This window comes from Patiria miniata, unplaced genomic scaffold (assembly GCF_015706575.1).
Source record: "Patiria miniata isolate m_02_andy unplaced genomic scaffold, ASM1570657v1 HiC_scaffold_1, whole genome shotgun sequence".
Classification (NCBI taxonomy): domain Eukaryota; kingdom Metazoa; phylum Echinodermata; class Asteroidea; order Valvatida; family Asterinidae; genus Patiria; species Patiria miniata.
In genome coordinates this window covers 33,178,606-33,194,370 of record NW_024037047.1, presented here as the reverse complement: position 1 = coordinate 33,194,370, position 15,765 = coordinate 33,178,606, and the positions used below count along the sequence as shown (strand labels likewise).

The 15,765-nt window shown below is 39.7% G+C and overlaps 1 protein-coding gene across 1 annotated transcript in view; it reads right to left on the bottom strand.

Moving 5' to 3' along the window:
* Positions 1–9,933: 9,933 nt before the first annotated feature.
* LOC119733070 overlaps positions 9,934–15,765 on the bottom strand; it is a 47,707-nt gene continuing 41,875 nt past the window's right edge. Inside the window, 9 exon segments of the mRNA XM_038206654.1 lie at positions 9,934–10,205; positions 10,624–10,825; positions 11,677–12,008; positions 12,160–12,252; positions 12,843–13,064; positions 13,255–13,399; positions 13,691–14,294; positions 14,385–14,580; positions 15,143–15,346. Of these exon segments, the coding sequence (XP_038062582.1) occupies positions 9,934–10,205; positions 10,624–10,825; positions 11,677–12,008; positions 12,160–12,252; positions 12,843–13,064; positions 13,255–13,399; positions 13,691–14,294; positions 14,385–14,580; positions 15,143–15,346 (2,270 nt within the window).

The window sequence follows — 15,765 nt, the reverse complement described above, 5'->3', positions numbered from 1 at the left end:
TTTATGAAAAGACAGTCGTAAAAGTTTAATGTATCTTTTGAAACTTTTACTTTTAGCTATAAAAACGCAATGTACGTGTAACGTAGGGAGAAAAGGGAGTCCACCTGGGCTAGTGTACCATCCACAGATATATACATGGCCATGTACATGCACATGTGTATACCAGTATTAGGCCCAAGAACTGATAACTTTCTTTCCATTTATTTGTAATTTCGAAGAAGGGGAGGTTTTAATGTATACTGTTGTTTACCCTTCCAAACCGACACCCCCCCCCCAAAAAAAAGAAGATAATCTCAAAAATTTAAGGAAGCAACATGACATATACCCTCCTGATTTTGTTTTTTTGAGAGCAACACAACATTTTCATTGAAAAAAATGGCCTTATTTCAATAAATACAACCAAATATATGTTAATTACATGTAAACAGTTGAATAAGATTGTATTTTCTGTTTCTCTCCTGTGTTCTAGAAACTGAAACAGCCAAAAAGGCTCCCCACCCCCCTGTGAAAACAAGAAGACTCCGTTCAGCCACGCAAACAGTTTCCAAGACTGCAGCAAGATCACAACACGTTCTACCCAAACAGTGCATCCTTTGCAGGAAGGAAAAGTGTGTGACCTGCCGAGTCACAAGGAAGAGGAGGCAAGAACCCCTGGTCACATGTACTACCCTACAGGCTGAAAGATTGCTACAGGCGGCGGAAGACAACAACAATGAAGAACTTCTTATGCACATTGTCAAATCCAAAATGGATGTGCTCAGAATTGTTTCAGTGCATTTGTGTAATTGCTCTTATTGTTTCTTGTATATGACACTTATGCATGTACTGTAATTGCAGAAATTCAACTGAGGAAGTGCCATTGCATTGGCGTAGTCAGAATAATTGATATCTGTGAAAACACATTTGTGTTTGTTTACAAACTGGCATTTAGAAAACTTATTTTTGTTTTAATTTCTTTTTCATGAAAGCTGTTAACCAAATTGGCAAAAAGATACATGTAACACTGCATAAGGTGTGTTTGAAGTTGTATTAATCCCTTATAAATGTTTGATGTGGTGTATATTGGGATTTGGGGAATGGATAGGGCCAAAAAGGAAATAATTGGTTGTATCGTTTAAAACAGAAGTTCAAGAAACAAACGTATACTAGATGGTTTTGAATCCAAGTTTTTACTGAAAGTGGAATGCCTGCACACCTTAAACAACTTTTGTAAAGTTATCTGCTACTGGAAGCTGTTCTTTTGGGGCTCTTTCTTCTGGGGAGGATCTTTGTCATTTAATTTGGAATACATGAACTCATCCTGTTTGAGGTACCTGCCGTCTTTACTCAAATTGTTCATTCAAGAAACCAACACTAACTGATTAAGATTTTTCCAAAAATCTGTGTATTTCTTTTGGCTGAATGCAATATGTCATGTACAGCACATCAAAGTTGGAATAAAAAAGTTATAGAAACAGTATTTAGATCGTATTTATTATTTATTGTTTCAAATCGTTCTTATCAAATTTAATCTAAATTTAAATCAATTTAAGTATGACATCTGCCCCATATTAATGATGATAATGCGTTTCAGCTAACTAGCAGCCATTTAGAGAAGATTGACTGATTTACAGTTTTTGTGGGACAAAGCAACTTGCAAGTTCTCTCAAAATGGATTTGTCTGGGGCTCATGGGTTTTACATATTATTCTTTCATAAAGGCTTGTTATTTACAAGATATTTTATAATATAATATATAATATACTCCCTGGTTATTTCAAATTAAAATTAACTGTAATAAGCATCTTGCTTTAGAAATGATTACAAATAAAAAGGCTAGAATCTAAAATTAAACAAATGTTCAGCAAGACGGGCGAACCCGCCTCGCGCGCGCATGCATTGCGTGTAAAAATGTATATTTGCTGTGTCAAAAGAGGGCGCTATTTCTTTCTTTTTTCTCATGCACATTTCGTGCGTGTTTTTGTCGTAGAATTTCTCATTCCCAAACAATTCGTGGACCGGGAAACAACGTTTTTCTGATATGATACACCATAATCTACATATCTGGCAAGTTTTATAAAATTCGGTGAACCAGATCGCCTATCTCGAAAACTAAAGCGTTTTCGGGCTCTCGTCCCACGGACTACTAGTCATGCAGATTGGCGTAAACATTATTCAATCGATGATGAAAGCATGACTTCTGGCACACTGTTAGAACATGCCCTAAAATATTGTAAGCTATAGGACCCTCGCAGTCTAATGGCAGCCATTTTCAAAAATAGCAGACAGAAAATCTTCATTTTATCTCGGCTTCTATTTCAATTAGAATCCTAAACATACATTTTAAGGGACAAAGATTGCATTAAAACCCGTTGTATCTAATGTTTGATGGGTTTTCCGGGATTCTTGTTTGATAAAAATTTCAAATGCCCACAGTTCATTTTTCATGTAAACAGTTATTGGAAGCAATTAGGACTATGGAGTGGCTTTTTGCCAAATTATAATCCAACTAGTTTTGCAAAACAACTGCACGAAGGAATTTTTTTGACTAGAAAAAATAGCTTGCTGGCTTGAGGAATGTTAATAATCGTCAGGTGCCCGACAAAAGGGCATATGAGCGTTTTGATGCAAAAATCATTTTCAAAAAACTTGCATTGAAAAGTTCCAATGTTCCTTCACGCGTTTTATGAATCCAATTTTCTCACACGCGCAATATAAATCGTACGAATTTGAAATTTGTCACACGTATGAATCATAAGTTTTGGAACAACTTGTATTAATATCTGGTGAAATTGTTTAAATTTCATTAAAATAGCGGCCGTTTTCTGCATATGCCCTTTTGCTGCGAATATTTTGGCGATTACACGTTCGCGCAAAAGGACGCAAGCGCATATGCCCTTCTACCGGGCACAGTAGAAGTGGTTGGCAGACATCCGTCGCGAGCGACAATGTCACAGTTAGATAGGTCCATCTAGACGTCTTCCTTACCCTTTCTTGTTGTCAGTTCATTGGTGGTCGTGTCTCATCCCGTCACGCAGCATAGACCTCCAGCCAGAGCAATTGCCAGCCAACTGTGGCCATGACCTGGTGGGAATTTGGAGGTCTACCAAGTTTATCTTCAGGACATCCCTAAATCGCAATCTGGGACGTCCAACTGGTCAGTGTGGTCACATGACCAGCCCAGCGGAAACGGTGAACTTAAGCCTTGATCCATAGTGGCTGAGACTTAACTATCTTGAACAGTTTCTCATTTGTCTTTCCACGTGACTCCCATCTTGTGTGGAATGAACTTAGTCTGCTTTCTTGTCTTCCGTATGTCGGCCAAGTTTCAGCGCCACAAAGCAATATTAAGCACTCAGGATTCATAGATGCGAAATTTGGTACAGATGGATACTTGCTTGTTGTTCCATACTCGCTTTAAGGGAGACGCCCAAATGTAGACGCAGCTTTTCCAAGTAGCGTTAGAGGTCATTGTGGAGCCGAGGTATGTGAACTTGTTTACTTGGTCCACTGTTATGTCATGGATGGTGAACTGCTGGTTGTCATGTGGATCAGATGATAGGGTCACGGTCTTCTTCAGGCTGATAGTTAATCCAAAGCCGGCACAGGACTGTGCGAACCCATCAAGCAGCTCCTAGAGTTGTCTGGGACTGCCAGCACATTATAGTGCTGCGTCATCAGCATAAAGTAATTCTCTATAGTGATGAAATGGTGCACTGTGGTTTTCGCTTTGAAGCGAGATACACTGGAGAAATGTATACCAAACGAAACAGTGTCGGTGCCGGCACGCACCCCTGTTTTACTCCCCTATTAATTGGAAATGTGTTTGATAGGCATCCCCTCATGAAAAGATCTTATCAGGAAAGAAAGCGTCGGCGGGCAACTTGCCTTATGTAGGACAACAAATGCTATGTGCAGTGGCTGTTGCTGTTCACGAGCTTTTTCTTGCAGTTGCCTTACAGAGAATATCATACCTGTTGTTGATCGATCGACCTGCTCTGAAGCCACACTGATCTTCCGCACTCTTAGAAAAAAATACACAAGTTGTGTAAAATTTAACCATATTTTATAAGTACAATACGAACTCGCTTGCAATTGTTTAAAAAGTTACATAATGCGTGTTGGGTAAAAGTTTTCTTGACAGTTGTGTAAAAGTTTACTTGATGTATGTGTAAATATATTTACACATTTATTAGGTAAAAGACAATTAAGTAAACCTTACATAACTTTCAAGTGAAACAATACTATATTATCATGTAAAATTGTGTTAAAGCTGGGATTAGTTCTACTGAAATCTCTGGGATTTCACCTTGCCGGCGGGAAGTTGCCGAGCAAACCAAAGGGTATTATTATATTTTTAAATAAGAATTTGGATTTCCTTTTACTTCCGTAATTATTATCCACCGATTGACAAAAAATTGACGGTATAGCAGCTCAGTAAATCATTCGTTCAGTGGGAGATCGTTGCTTCGGCGTATTTGATAACTTTGACATGGGATTCAGTCACTGATCTCTACAATAGTTCACAGGATTGAGTCCAATCTAACTTATTTGTTATGTTTATTTATTTATTATATTATAAAATTACGCTTGTTTGTTGGAGGAGGGGAGGGGGGTTCAATCCGAAATCTAAAATTCGTGGGGGCAGGGAGGCAAACGAAATTACAAAAAATTGCTGCTGAGGAAAAAAAATCAAAGTGTTGACGACTTTATAATTTTTTGCGGTTTTCGATATATAATATAAATTAGGTTAAATATTCAGTTAGTGCGTTGGCGACGTGTTGCTCCGCGCGATTTTGTTCAAACTTCAGTTGATCCTTCCAGTCCATCCTTGTCTTCGTCATCAGGCAATGTCACATTGGAACAGGTACCTTTGATTTGAAGCCTGCACATTCTGGGGAACACTCCAAACTTAAGCCAGGTGTTCGATTTAGCTGGCGTCAGCGCTGTCAGACTTGAACATGCGGCAGTCACTTCATCCCCTCTCATCAGTTCAATTTTGTTGAAGCTTTCTTTACGAATCGGATTGCAGTTTTTGCAGCGAAATTCACTTTGGCCTGCTCTGGCTAATAAGTGAATCATCCCGTGCTTTCGTGCTGCTAGCCCTACTTTATACCCCTGGCATATTTTTTTTTTCTGTTAATATACATTAATTAACATAATACTGCTTTCAATTATTGACTCTCAATACTTTTAGACAGCAAAAAAATACCCAAAAACCAAAAAAACAAAACAAAGACATACTATGCTGTGAAATGATACTTTTCCTAGTTACCGTCGTTGCGTCGTCTGCCGAAGTCGCATGTACTGACTGCGGTCATAAATCATGAGCATTAGCGGTGACATTGTATGTACATCGTGGAAAGTCACCAGACGAATTAAGAAAGGGCGCCATCCATAGTTGAGGTACAAAAACCTCAATTTTAATCTACAAAACGTGCTTGGGAAAAACACCTTTCTACTCATTAGAAACCAATCACATGTTGTTTGTGAAACTATTAGAAGATGATTGAAACTTGAATGGTTTCTTCTGCAATTTTGTTCTAGGTCAAAACGTAAATTGACCGGACTAGTACTATACTCCTTCAACGGCCAGAAAAGGAAAGTTGGGGGAGACCTAGACTGGTTCCCGGTCCATCCACTGCGTATTTTTAATGATCCACAGTTATTGTGGCGGGGAAAATAGTCTGGGAGACCATCTCAAGTTAAACGGACACTAGGTCCTGGAACAGCCCAATTTGGCTACAAAACGCTCAGATGATGTTAATGTGAAAGAACATTTAGAAGTAGGATATAAACATCAACACATCTATACTTTTAAAACTGGGCGTTTTTGTGTTATTCCTGTATTATTCGTGTGTGAACGAATTTAGGGATCCACTTTTGCGACCCCAAAAATTCGAGCTGTTTTGATGGCAGTTGTGATTTCATCCGTAAAGTTTCCGCCTTTTGCGGACGTGTAAGAAACCATAATTTTGTGCGTCGGTGATTGTCACCGCGCTTGGTTTGAGGCTAGCGGGATTTGTAGTGGACCTCTTGTTGACGACTGAGGCGATCCCGTAATCATTGAGCTAGCCTGCCTATCGAGTTGACTCGTTGTAGCTCTCCGTATTTTGGAATGTGGCAAACAAAACGCCGGATGCGACAAAGACATTTGAGACGAACGTTTTCATCCTTAGCCTAAGAGGCAATATTTCAGGTTTGCCATTTCAAGATGTCTGGCTTACAAAACAAAACTTTGATGAGGAGCTTAAACACACAAGTATTTTCTCATTAATCTCAAAATATCTGGCTTTCGTAAAAAATATTGCATTAAGATATATTACTTTCCAAAATTGTCATCATGTATATTTCAAAAGTCCTGGCTTTAACTAGGAGAAATGCATTACCAAAATCACGTATTCATTTTGTTTTTCTCAAAACTGCGGCTTTCAATAAACATTTTTGGTCTGGAGCATTTTACTTCAATAAAAAAACACCTAATAGTTGTTAAAGTGGACAAACAAATATACAAAACACTTCCCAATTCCTCTGACCTCTCGGGACATCTTTTTTGTTTTGATAATGTGAGCATCACACTCTTAACACAGAATGTCACTTTTCCTCTATTCAAAGGAGTTTTCCCCTTATGGACAACAACATTTGAAATAATCAGGATTTTAAGACAGTAAAATCTTTGCTGTTACTAAGAGGACTAGGAATGGCAATGGTAAAACTGATACATAAAAGTGTTGGTGCAAAACTGAGTCCGTCAAAAACAATTAGTATTAAAAAAATCTGTCCACTGGCAATGTTTATTTTTGTGTGTTCGGTACTTTTCCAGTTCAATATTACACCGTACTTCACAGTCACCCTTTACAAAAATCAGAGGCATCAAAATGAATCAATGATTGAAAGGAATGGTTCTTACTCTAAAGGTAACCCAGGGGCGTAGCACGGACATTTTTATTGGGGAGGGGGGTAATTTGTTTTGAAAAGGGCACTTGTACATCCGTCGTGAAATGTAGACAGTTTTTTTTCTTCGGACACTTGGCCTCCGTAAAATCCAAAAGTGTGGGGAGGAGGGGGGCCGGTACCATCTGTCGATGGAAGCGTTGTTCAAAACCGACAATTATGCACACAAAAGTCCAATATATGGTGCTTTTCAGGGCGATACATGTGCGAAATTCTGAAAAAGGGACCCAAAACGGCAGATGCCACAAGTTTTTTTGGGAAAAGGGCACTTTTTCAGAAAGAAATGGCACTTCTTAAAAAAAAAGGCACTTTTTACAATTTATTGGGGGGGGGGGGGGGTAAGCCCGTTGAAAAAAAGGCCGTTGTATGGAAAAAAGCAGTCTTTACAAAATATTTTTGGGGGGTCAATACCCTCTTAACCTCCCCCCCCCCCCCTCCCGCTGGCTATGCCAAGGGCGGATCCAGAACACCATTTTTTTGGGGGGCCCAAAAAAAAATTTGTCTCCCCAAAAAGTGGGTCAAAAAAATTTCGGTGTAGGGTAAGGGCCCCGAAATTTTGTTTGATTCTAGATGCTCTGTGGTGCGATCTGAGACAATTTCTGACCACTTTAACCAATGTTTTTTTGAGGAAAAGATGACGGTGTACACATTGCCTGCCTTTATTGCGATGTCACATACAAAAAAATTGGTTTCGTTTTTTTTTTTGGGGGGGGGGGGGCATGGCCCCCTTTGCTCCCCCCCGGATCCGCCCTTGGGCTACGCCTATGTAACCTTGTTTGTAATAAACCGCAAGTCCTTTTAAGTTAATACAGCAGATCAAGACAGTTCCAAGGTGACCCGAAAGATTCAAAATCAATGCTTTTCAAAAAGGATGGATGTTGTCTCAAACATATATTTCCCAGTTGTATTCCCCTCAAATGCACTGACCTAATGGATAGGTTAGAGTACAGGACAGCCAATGAAAAATTGCAACCAAATTATAAATTGTATCTGTTATTTCATTTGCTATTGCTCACTGAAATCTCCAATGAATTTTCACCAGACATTTGAAATGTTGCGATGTGAAAGCCTGGTGTTCTTGAGAATGATGTACAATGATTGTTTGGTACCAAGGTTTGGTAACAATCTTTTGCGTGAGAATGACGTGCACATCTGCAGCATATGATTTTTCTTAAACCTGCGCAGCGTTTACAAAAACTGTTTATCAGAAATCGCCAACGGTGGCCCTTTGGGCCACAGGTACTTCCCCGCACTACGCAAGACCATATTCATGTCAAAATAACAAAAAGCCACGTGCCAGACAGTGTCCAGGCAGTTGCCAGACAGTGCACTTAAAAGATAATTGACTGGCGGCTGTGGTTTGCGGCTATGAAGGGAGATGGCTGTGTCAAGTTACAGGTTGTTTGTATATGTTTCAATGAGACTTGGCAAGAGGCCTGGTCGAAAGTTTGTTGACACGGCTTGGGTGAAGCCCTGGCTGCAAAGTTCATTGAACCAGCTGATTTGGCATGGGTTGAAAGAGGATAAAGATGGAAGGTGATCGTCATTGGCCCTCAATTTTTTTTTATTCAAACATTTCGGTCACCTGATCGCAAAACGGCCCCAGGTTGTTTAACATACATTGTAAACACACCATACGACACACACAAAAAAGAAAAAACAAATCTGCAGTACTGTCTGTTCGAATATCGAATACATGCAAATTGTTGACTCTGTAAAGTTTCCATTTTAAGAGCAATATATGCCGGCAAACCATTACAATACACATCACATTGAGGATTTCTGTGTACAAACTACATGTTGTAGGAACCTAAGTAATCATGAATTAGCATTAGCTTAACAATACAAAGTTAACACGTATGGGTGTACTTAGAAATGTAAACAATTTTTATAAATATCAAATAGATGCAAATTGTTGACTCTAAAGTTTCTATTGCCAAAAGTGTGAAATAGAGATTCCTTGAAAATGTCAAGGAAAAACACTCAACACGTAAAAACTGTTTACCTTTTTAGTTCAAGCGACAAAGAGCACAAGAGGCTGTCGTAAAGGGTCTGTTTTTTTTTCTTGTTTTCAAATAAATCATCGTTTTCCAGTGTTTCATTTATCATAGTGACTTTGACATTTGTTACCGAAGCTGATTCCAAGTTTCCTTTTTCTTCAATGGCAACCCTTCTGCCACTATTTGCAAACATCAATCCAACTCGTTTTTGTTCAAATATTTAACTGTGGCCTTTCTGTCAGCTTGATTAGGGTCTTCATGGCGGTAAAACCAAACATGAAACTTCAAAGAAAGATAGCAGGATGCCACAAGACCCATGTAAGTCAGGCATCCCATACAAGTTTGTTTATTCTTAAATTAAAGTACAATGGTAGCTTAAACAATTCATAAAAACTCTTGAATCATCGGGATTGCTCAAAATGATTGCAAAATGTTTAATTCAAACGCTAACAGAAGTTAAATATTGTGATTATTATTTCTGGTTAACATAGCTATGTCAGCCAGCGGACTTCTCAAGTGTCGTCTCCATGAGGGCGACACGCCTTATTGGGGCGACAGTTTGGTGTCGCCCTATTGTTGAAACAGGACAAGGGATTTTAGCGTCGCGACCCATCTGGATCGATCCCTCGTTGTCCAGTTACCCTTAATACGGAATTTCGTAGAAAAAAAGATTAGGTAAACTCGTAGTAGGCGACAGTTTAGTTTTGCGCGCAAGTCTACGGGAGTGTTGCTTCTTAAGAATTATTATTATAATAATATTTTTTTTTAAATTAAAATAGTTATTTTGATTAAACTTTCACGGCCAAATTGCAGAATTGCAGTCTAATTTACACACATGATGAATTATTTCCTGTTTTTCATGCAAGTCACTTAGGAGTTTCTTAAACAAGTTTTTCAACAGCTCACATGTCTGTGTATAATTATGTCAATGCTTTCTGAGTAAACATATAGACTATAGAAATACATTGGTTTAGTCTCGAACCTGTTCTGCTGTGAATTCTCTACAACCTGAGGATCTTATTGACTGTCTGTGACAAGCCGGCCGCATTGATGGCCGTCAACGTCAAGTGGTAGTCAGTGAAGGGAGCCAGTGGCGAGACACGCATACCAGTCTCCATGGTCTCCACCCACTGCATGATATCACTACCTCCTGGGATGGTACCCAGAGATACCTCATAGACCAAGGAGGAGGAAGGAGAGGCAGAGAACAAACCATCCCAGGTAAGAACAACTCTTCCATCACCAAGCCAGGAGTATCTCAGCAGGCTTAGCCCTATAAAGACAGTCAATTACAAATTTGTGAGATGAAGGAAACTCTCAAAATGTGGGTTGCTGGAAAAGTATTCAGATGATTTGCACAAAGTATGGAACTCACGAAGGAAACAACAGAAACAATGACCCTTTCATTATTTGGTGATGATTTGAGTGTATGCATTTTTTTTTCAGAAATAGCTAATTAGCCCTCGCAAATTATCAATTAACCCATTTTGGGGTGTTTAGATGGTTGTATGGGATTCTTTGATACCACTCTTTTCTGCCGCCCCATTTACAGTGTAGAATACGTTTTACCCTAATTGGGGCAACCTCCATAAAAATACATTAAATACAACTGTAGACCTTTGTGTGCTCTGGTTAACATTTGAAACCATCGCATATATATCATTTGGAAAGATTGAGCTACGTATACATACCTCCCCGTTTAGGTAGGGAAGATTCTATAGTGATGTTGCCAGTGATAGCTTGGCTGATCAGACCAGCATGATTGACAGCTCTGACTGATAGGCTATAGGTCGCATCATCAACCAGGCTAAGACCTGACCAATCTAGGTGGGTCTGTGATGTGGATCCACAAGGTGACCAGAAGGTGTAGGCGTTGGGTCCACTCAGATGACACTGAGAGGAGGAAATAGGTTCAATTAGGAATAACACTACAAACAAGGTGTCCAGGAGAAGGCGTTGGATCCAATCAGATGACACCGAGAGGAGGAAAATGGTACAGTTAGGGATAGCACTACAAACGAGGGATCGAGGAGGTGTAGGCGTTGGTTCCACTCAGATGGCACTGAGAGGGGGAAAAGGGTTCAATTCGGGATAACACTACAAGCAAGTTGTCCAGAAGGCGAAGGCGTTGGGTCCACTCAGATGGCATTGAGAGGAGGAAAAGGGTGCAATTAGGGGTAACACTACAAACAAGGTGTCCAGGAGGTAAAGGCGTTGGATCCACCTAGATGGCACTGAGAGGGGGAAAGGGTTCAATTAGGGATAACATTACAAATTGCAGCTAATCAACCATCGGGGCCGGTATCATCCTGCTTTGCACAAATGTCTGCAGTACACCAGATCACCAGAATCTTTGGCACAATTACATTTCAATTACAAATTGAAATTGTCAGAATTTGATTTCAGACAACTCTTTGACCCTAATTACAATTGTTTGTATATCTACATATAACTGGTTAGAAGAATTAAACAAGTAACTCGCGCCAATGCAAAATGCACCGTCAAGATGAATTCACCGTGAGAAGCATATCTGCGAATATAAAATGAGACAGTTGTTCAAGTAGCATCAGCCTTTTGTGTTTCACTTTGACTTGATGTGCTTTATACATGTATACTCAGGCAGCATCAGGTAAGGTGTGTAAGACCTATAAACAATGGTAGACATCACTGACTGAAATGTGCTGTGAACAAATTAATTCTATTAATTATATTTGACATATTGGACACAATGCACAGTACACTACCTCATAGGACCGAATTCCAAATGGGTCCATGAATCCATCCCAGGATGCTTTGACAGAGTCTCTCTGTGACTGGTACCTATCGCGTGTGTCATATTGAGTCTCTGACACGGTCTTCAGATTGATGAGTGCTGCTGATGAGCTAGGGGGCACTGTAACTATGGTAACGCCATCTGATGATTTCCATGAGGACTTCTCAGCATAGTTGTAGCATGTGATGGTTACATACAGGCGCTGGCCCTCAACCATGGCCTGAGACAGACTGGTGGTGATGCTGGAAGTGGCATCAGGAGATGGTGAGCTTGGTAGGATGTCATCAAGGCCAGGCGCTGATCCTGGTAAGAAAGGAAACACATTTTAGTATTCACGGCCTCTGTCAGGGTTTCTCTTAACAAAATGGCCAGTATTCTACTCATAGTTAGTTTTCAAACAACTCATGTTAAGGTGCTAATACAAGCCCAATAATAGTCAGAAATCAGGACTTACCAACTGCCCACTCACAATATTCAATTCCACTCTCAGGGTCAGACGCTGACCAACTGAATGTCAGAGAAGAATCATCAGCTTTGAAGTCAATATCTGTCGAGGAGAAAGGAACTGTCAATGAAAGTTTCCTGCTTAAATACTATGGAGAAGTGCTTGAATAGTAGATTCAGCTTTTGATCACTCGTAACACATCCTTCTGAAAGAAACGCTGCATGCAAGCACCGATTCACATGCCTATGCCATGCCTGTATCATGGAGAATGCACAACAAAGTTGAGGTAATTTATATGTAACGCAGTGTATATGAGGCGATTTATATGTTATGCATTGTATATAAAGTAACATTTACTTCTATGGACTGGACACGTGTGCCTGTGGACACACTGCATGGAATATAAATTACCTCGTGCACACACTGACTTGCACGCGCCTGTAGGATGTGTGAAATACTTTATACATTTCTTGAATATAGACATTCATTACACACACCCAAATTAGGTGAGGGTAGTTAGCTAAAAACCTTTGTCGTCTTGACATATTGGTGTGATATAACAAGAAATTATTGACTGTTGTGATGTGGGATATATGTTTTGCACCCTGTACGATACATAACACCTTCAGATTTGCCTCAACCATTGTTAAATATTAGTTTGGAAATCAACATCTTGGAATTAAACAGCATACCATTCTCATCCCCACCATCTTTGACAAAGTGAATCTTGGGTGGCGTTAGGTCAATCAGTATGGGGTCAGAGGTTGCTATGGTGATGAGATCAGCTGCATTTCTTGCTATCACTGTGATGTAGACATGGGAATCATGTGTCAGCATGACGTCAGTGTTGATTGCATCTGTCTGTGTACCCACTGATGAGAAGCTTTGTAGCTGGGTGCCGCCTTTTGTTGTACCTGATGAATGATTGGAAAAAGATGTGATTAAGTATTGCTCAAAAACATCAAACCATGTCCTTGGTCCTCAATAGAATGCCTTTGATTGTGGATTCACGAGATAACAAAGAAACCCTTGTTTCCTAAGTATCAGAAATGTCAACCACAGCCAGTAACTTACATGTAAAACCAAGTCCAAGACTCAACCTACCTATGGCCCAGGTGTAGTCGACTATGGGACTCTCAGGGTCAATGAAATGCCACTTGGCCTGGATGGATGACCAGCTGTATATAAACTGGGTATGTACCTCTACAGACCCTTCACCGGTGCTCAGTCCAGTGGTAATCTGCTTTACCTGTGGAAAACAAGAAATCAGAATAGGTTGATTGTACTCAACAGTAGTAAAATGTGCGATAGTAGGCACTTAGTTTATCTCGATCTATGCAATAACTAAATTGGTAGTTTATTATACGACAGCAACATTTATGTCAAGTAGTTTGCTAGTGATCTTTACATCTAAGGTGTGAGTGATGAATTTGGAAATACATGTATGACTTTATGAAGAATATTTTTTTTACATAGGCTTAAAACAAGGGATTTGTTTACAACCAACACAATTAACTCTAACACAGGAGATTATTTTCACCTGAACATTATCCAATAGGATCCCATTTGATTGTCCTACAGAGGAGATTTTCAGTGTTGATACGTCTCCACTGGCTGTAAAGTAACATTTGTGCTGATGCCAGCGTATGGACTTCAGACTCTGGTCAGAGTGACTGTGTGCCGGCCGGTCATACAACCTGAAGATGCGATCCAATCCTGGAGCCTCGATGCGACCCTCCTGATTCAACAAAGGATTGTGGGATGGCACCGGGTGACTCGCAAAGACCACAACTTGGTAGTGGCTTCCCTGTGTTGTGTTGAAGGTTTGGGAGATGGAGCCATGAAGAGACAAGAAGGAATGACCATCTTGGGCAATCTTCTTCCCCGAAGTGACCACGGCAAATTGGCTATCAGATCCAACATCCCACTGAAGTAGTACCTCACCTTGTTTACTGTTGGTAAAATGCATCCTGGTTGTGGATGACTTTTCTTCTGTTGGCATATTTGTGGCAGAAGTGGGATAAGTATCAGAGACTCTGCCGAGATTTGGATCAGACGTACCTGTGGCTTCATTTATGTATTCTGAAAAGATCAACAGTAAGGTTTCAAAATTTACTGATTAAAAAAACCCCTACTATATGGACCTTATATTTGAAATAGCAAAACTTCTTTTCTCTCATTTTTTTTTTTAAACTGTCTATCGAACAATTTATGAAGATATGAACTAATTAAACTGACATTTGGATTCACCTGTTATGTCTGGTTCCTGCAATTTTTCAAATGATGGATTCTGGATCAAGTTATCCTCTAGAATTATCTGTTCTAGTGGCTCAGGGGGTGTAGTGTCCACCACAAACCCATCTGAAGAGACAGATACAGACTGCAAGCCAGCTGCGTCGATGGCAGAAATCTTGGAGTAATATCGGATGCCTGGCAAAGTAGGAATTAAATTACTAATGGTTACTAGGAATCAAATACTTTGGTCCAAATCTGTTGACTTTGGGATTCAAATGGTTTCCCACATTTCCCCTAAATAGTCGGAAACAATTATGTTACATGATGTAGGCCTTTTTATGTACAATTTGCATAAAACCATTTTTCCTAACTGCTTGAGGATTTTGAAGGCATTCAGGGAAATAAGTCTGAGCATCCTGTAAAATCCTCCACTACGCCGGCCAATTCTTTTAACTTGAACTTTCAAGGAGCATCATGCCCAATATTATGAGAGCAGCTGAGTTGTACCTTGTAGGTTATGAAGGACATCTTTCGGATTAAATCTGCTTAGGGGAAAAGCACCTTTTTTTCACCGAAAGCAATGAGTTTACCCGATATTAGCAATTAAAATTTTAACACAGATTTGTTGATATTCAGAGTCAAGGAGTTAAATCGTTCCGCCAGAAAAGGTCAAAACAAAGTTTAAGAAAGGATTCTTTCAACCGTCAATCAGGATATCTGACAATATTTAAGATGTTTGAGAGTTTTATAACTTTACCATCTGTTAGAGGCACAGCTAGAGTCTTGGAAGTAGACAGGTGTATTCCAACATTGGTGCAGGGCAGAATGCCATCATCACCAGGGCTAGGGGTTTGTCCAACGCACCACTCATAATGGTCTATGTAGGATTCCAGATCCACAAAGCCATGGCAAGAGGTTGAGATAGTTGTGCTGGAGTTCTGGTATTCAACGTCATGAAGATCTGCAACAACGAAGTAAGGTTAATAAAATCTTTGTTCAGAGGTTTGTTCTGCTTTTATCTATGAAATAATAATTCTTGGAAATCAGCATAACATTCGGATTCAAATTTGTACATTAACATTGTGAGTGCTAGATAATTTATAGTAGCGATAATGCACACTGTTATTTTGACATTTGTGGAGCATCAGGTTAGGGGCAATCATATGTGTGTTAATTTTGACCAAAAGTCATGATGTTTGTGTCCAAGAGCAAGACGCTTTACTGCAATAATACATACTGATGCATGATGATATATTATCCTGAGTGAAGGGACTTTACTATTGTGTCAGTGTGATAACAGAAGCCTTGATTGCATCAAGCAATGACAATGGATTGTGCACAGAGTTTGTGCACACCATCAACCATAAAACATATGAAGAT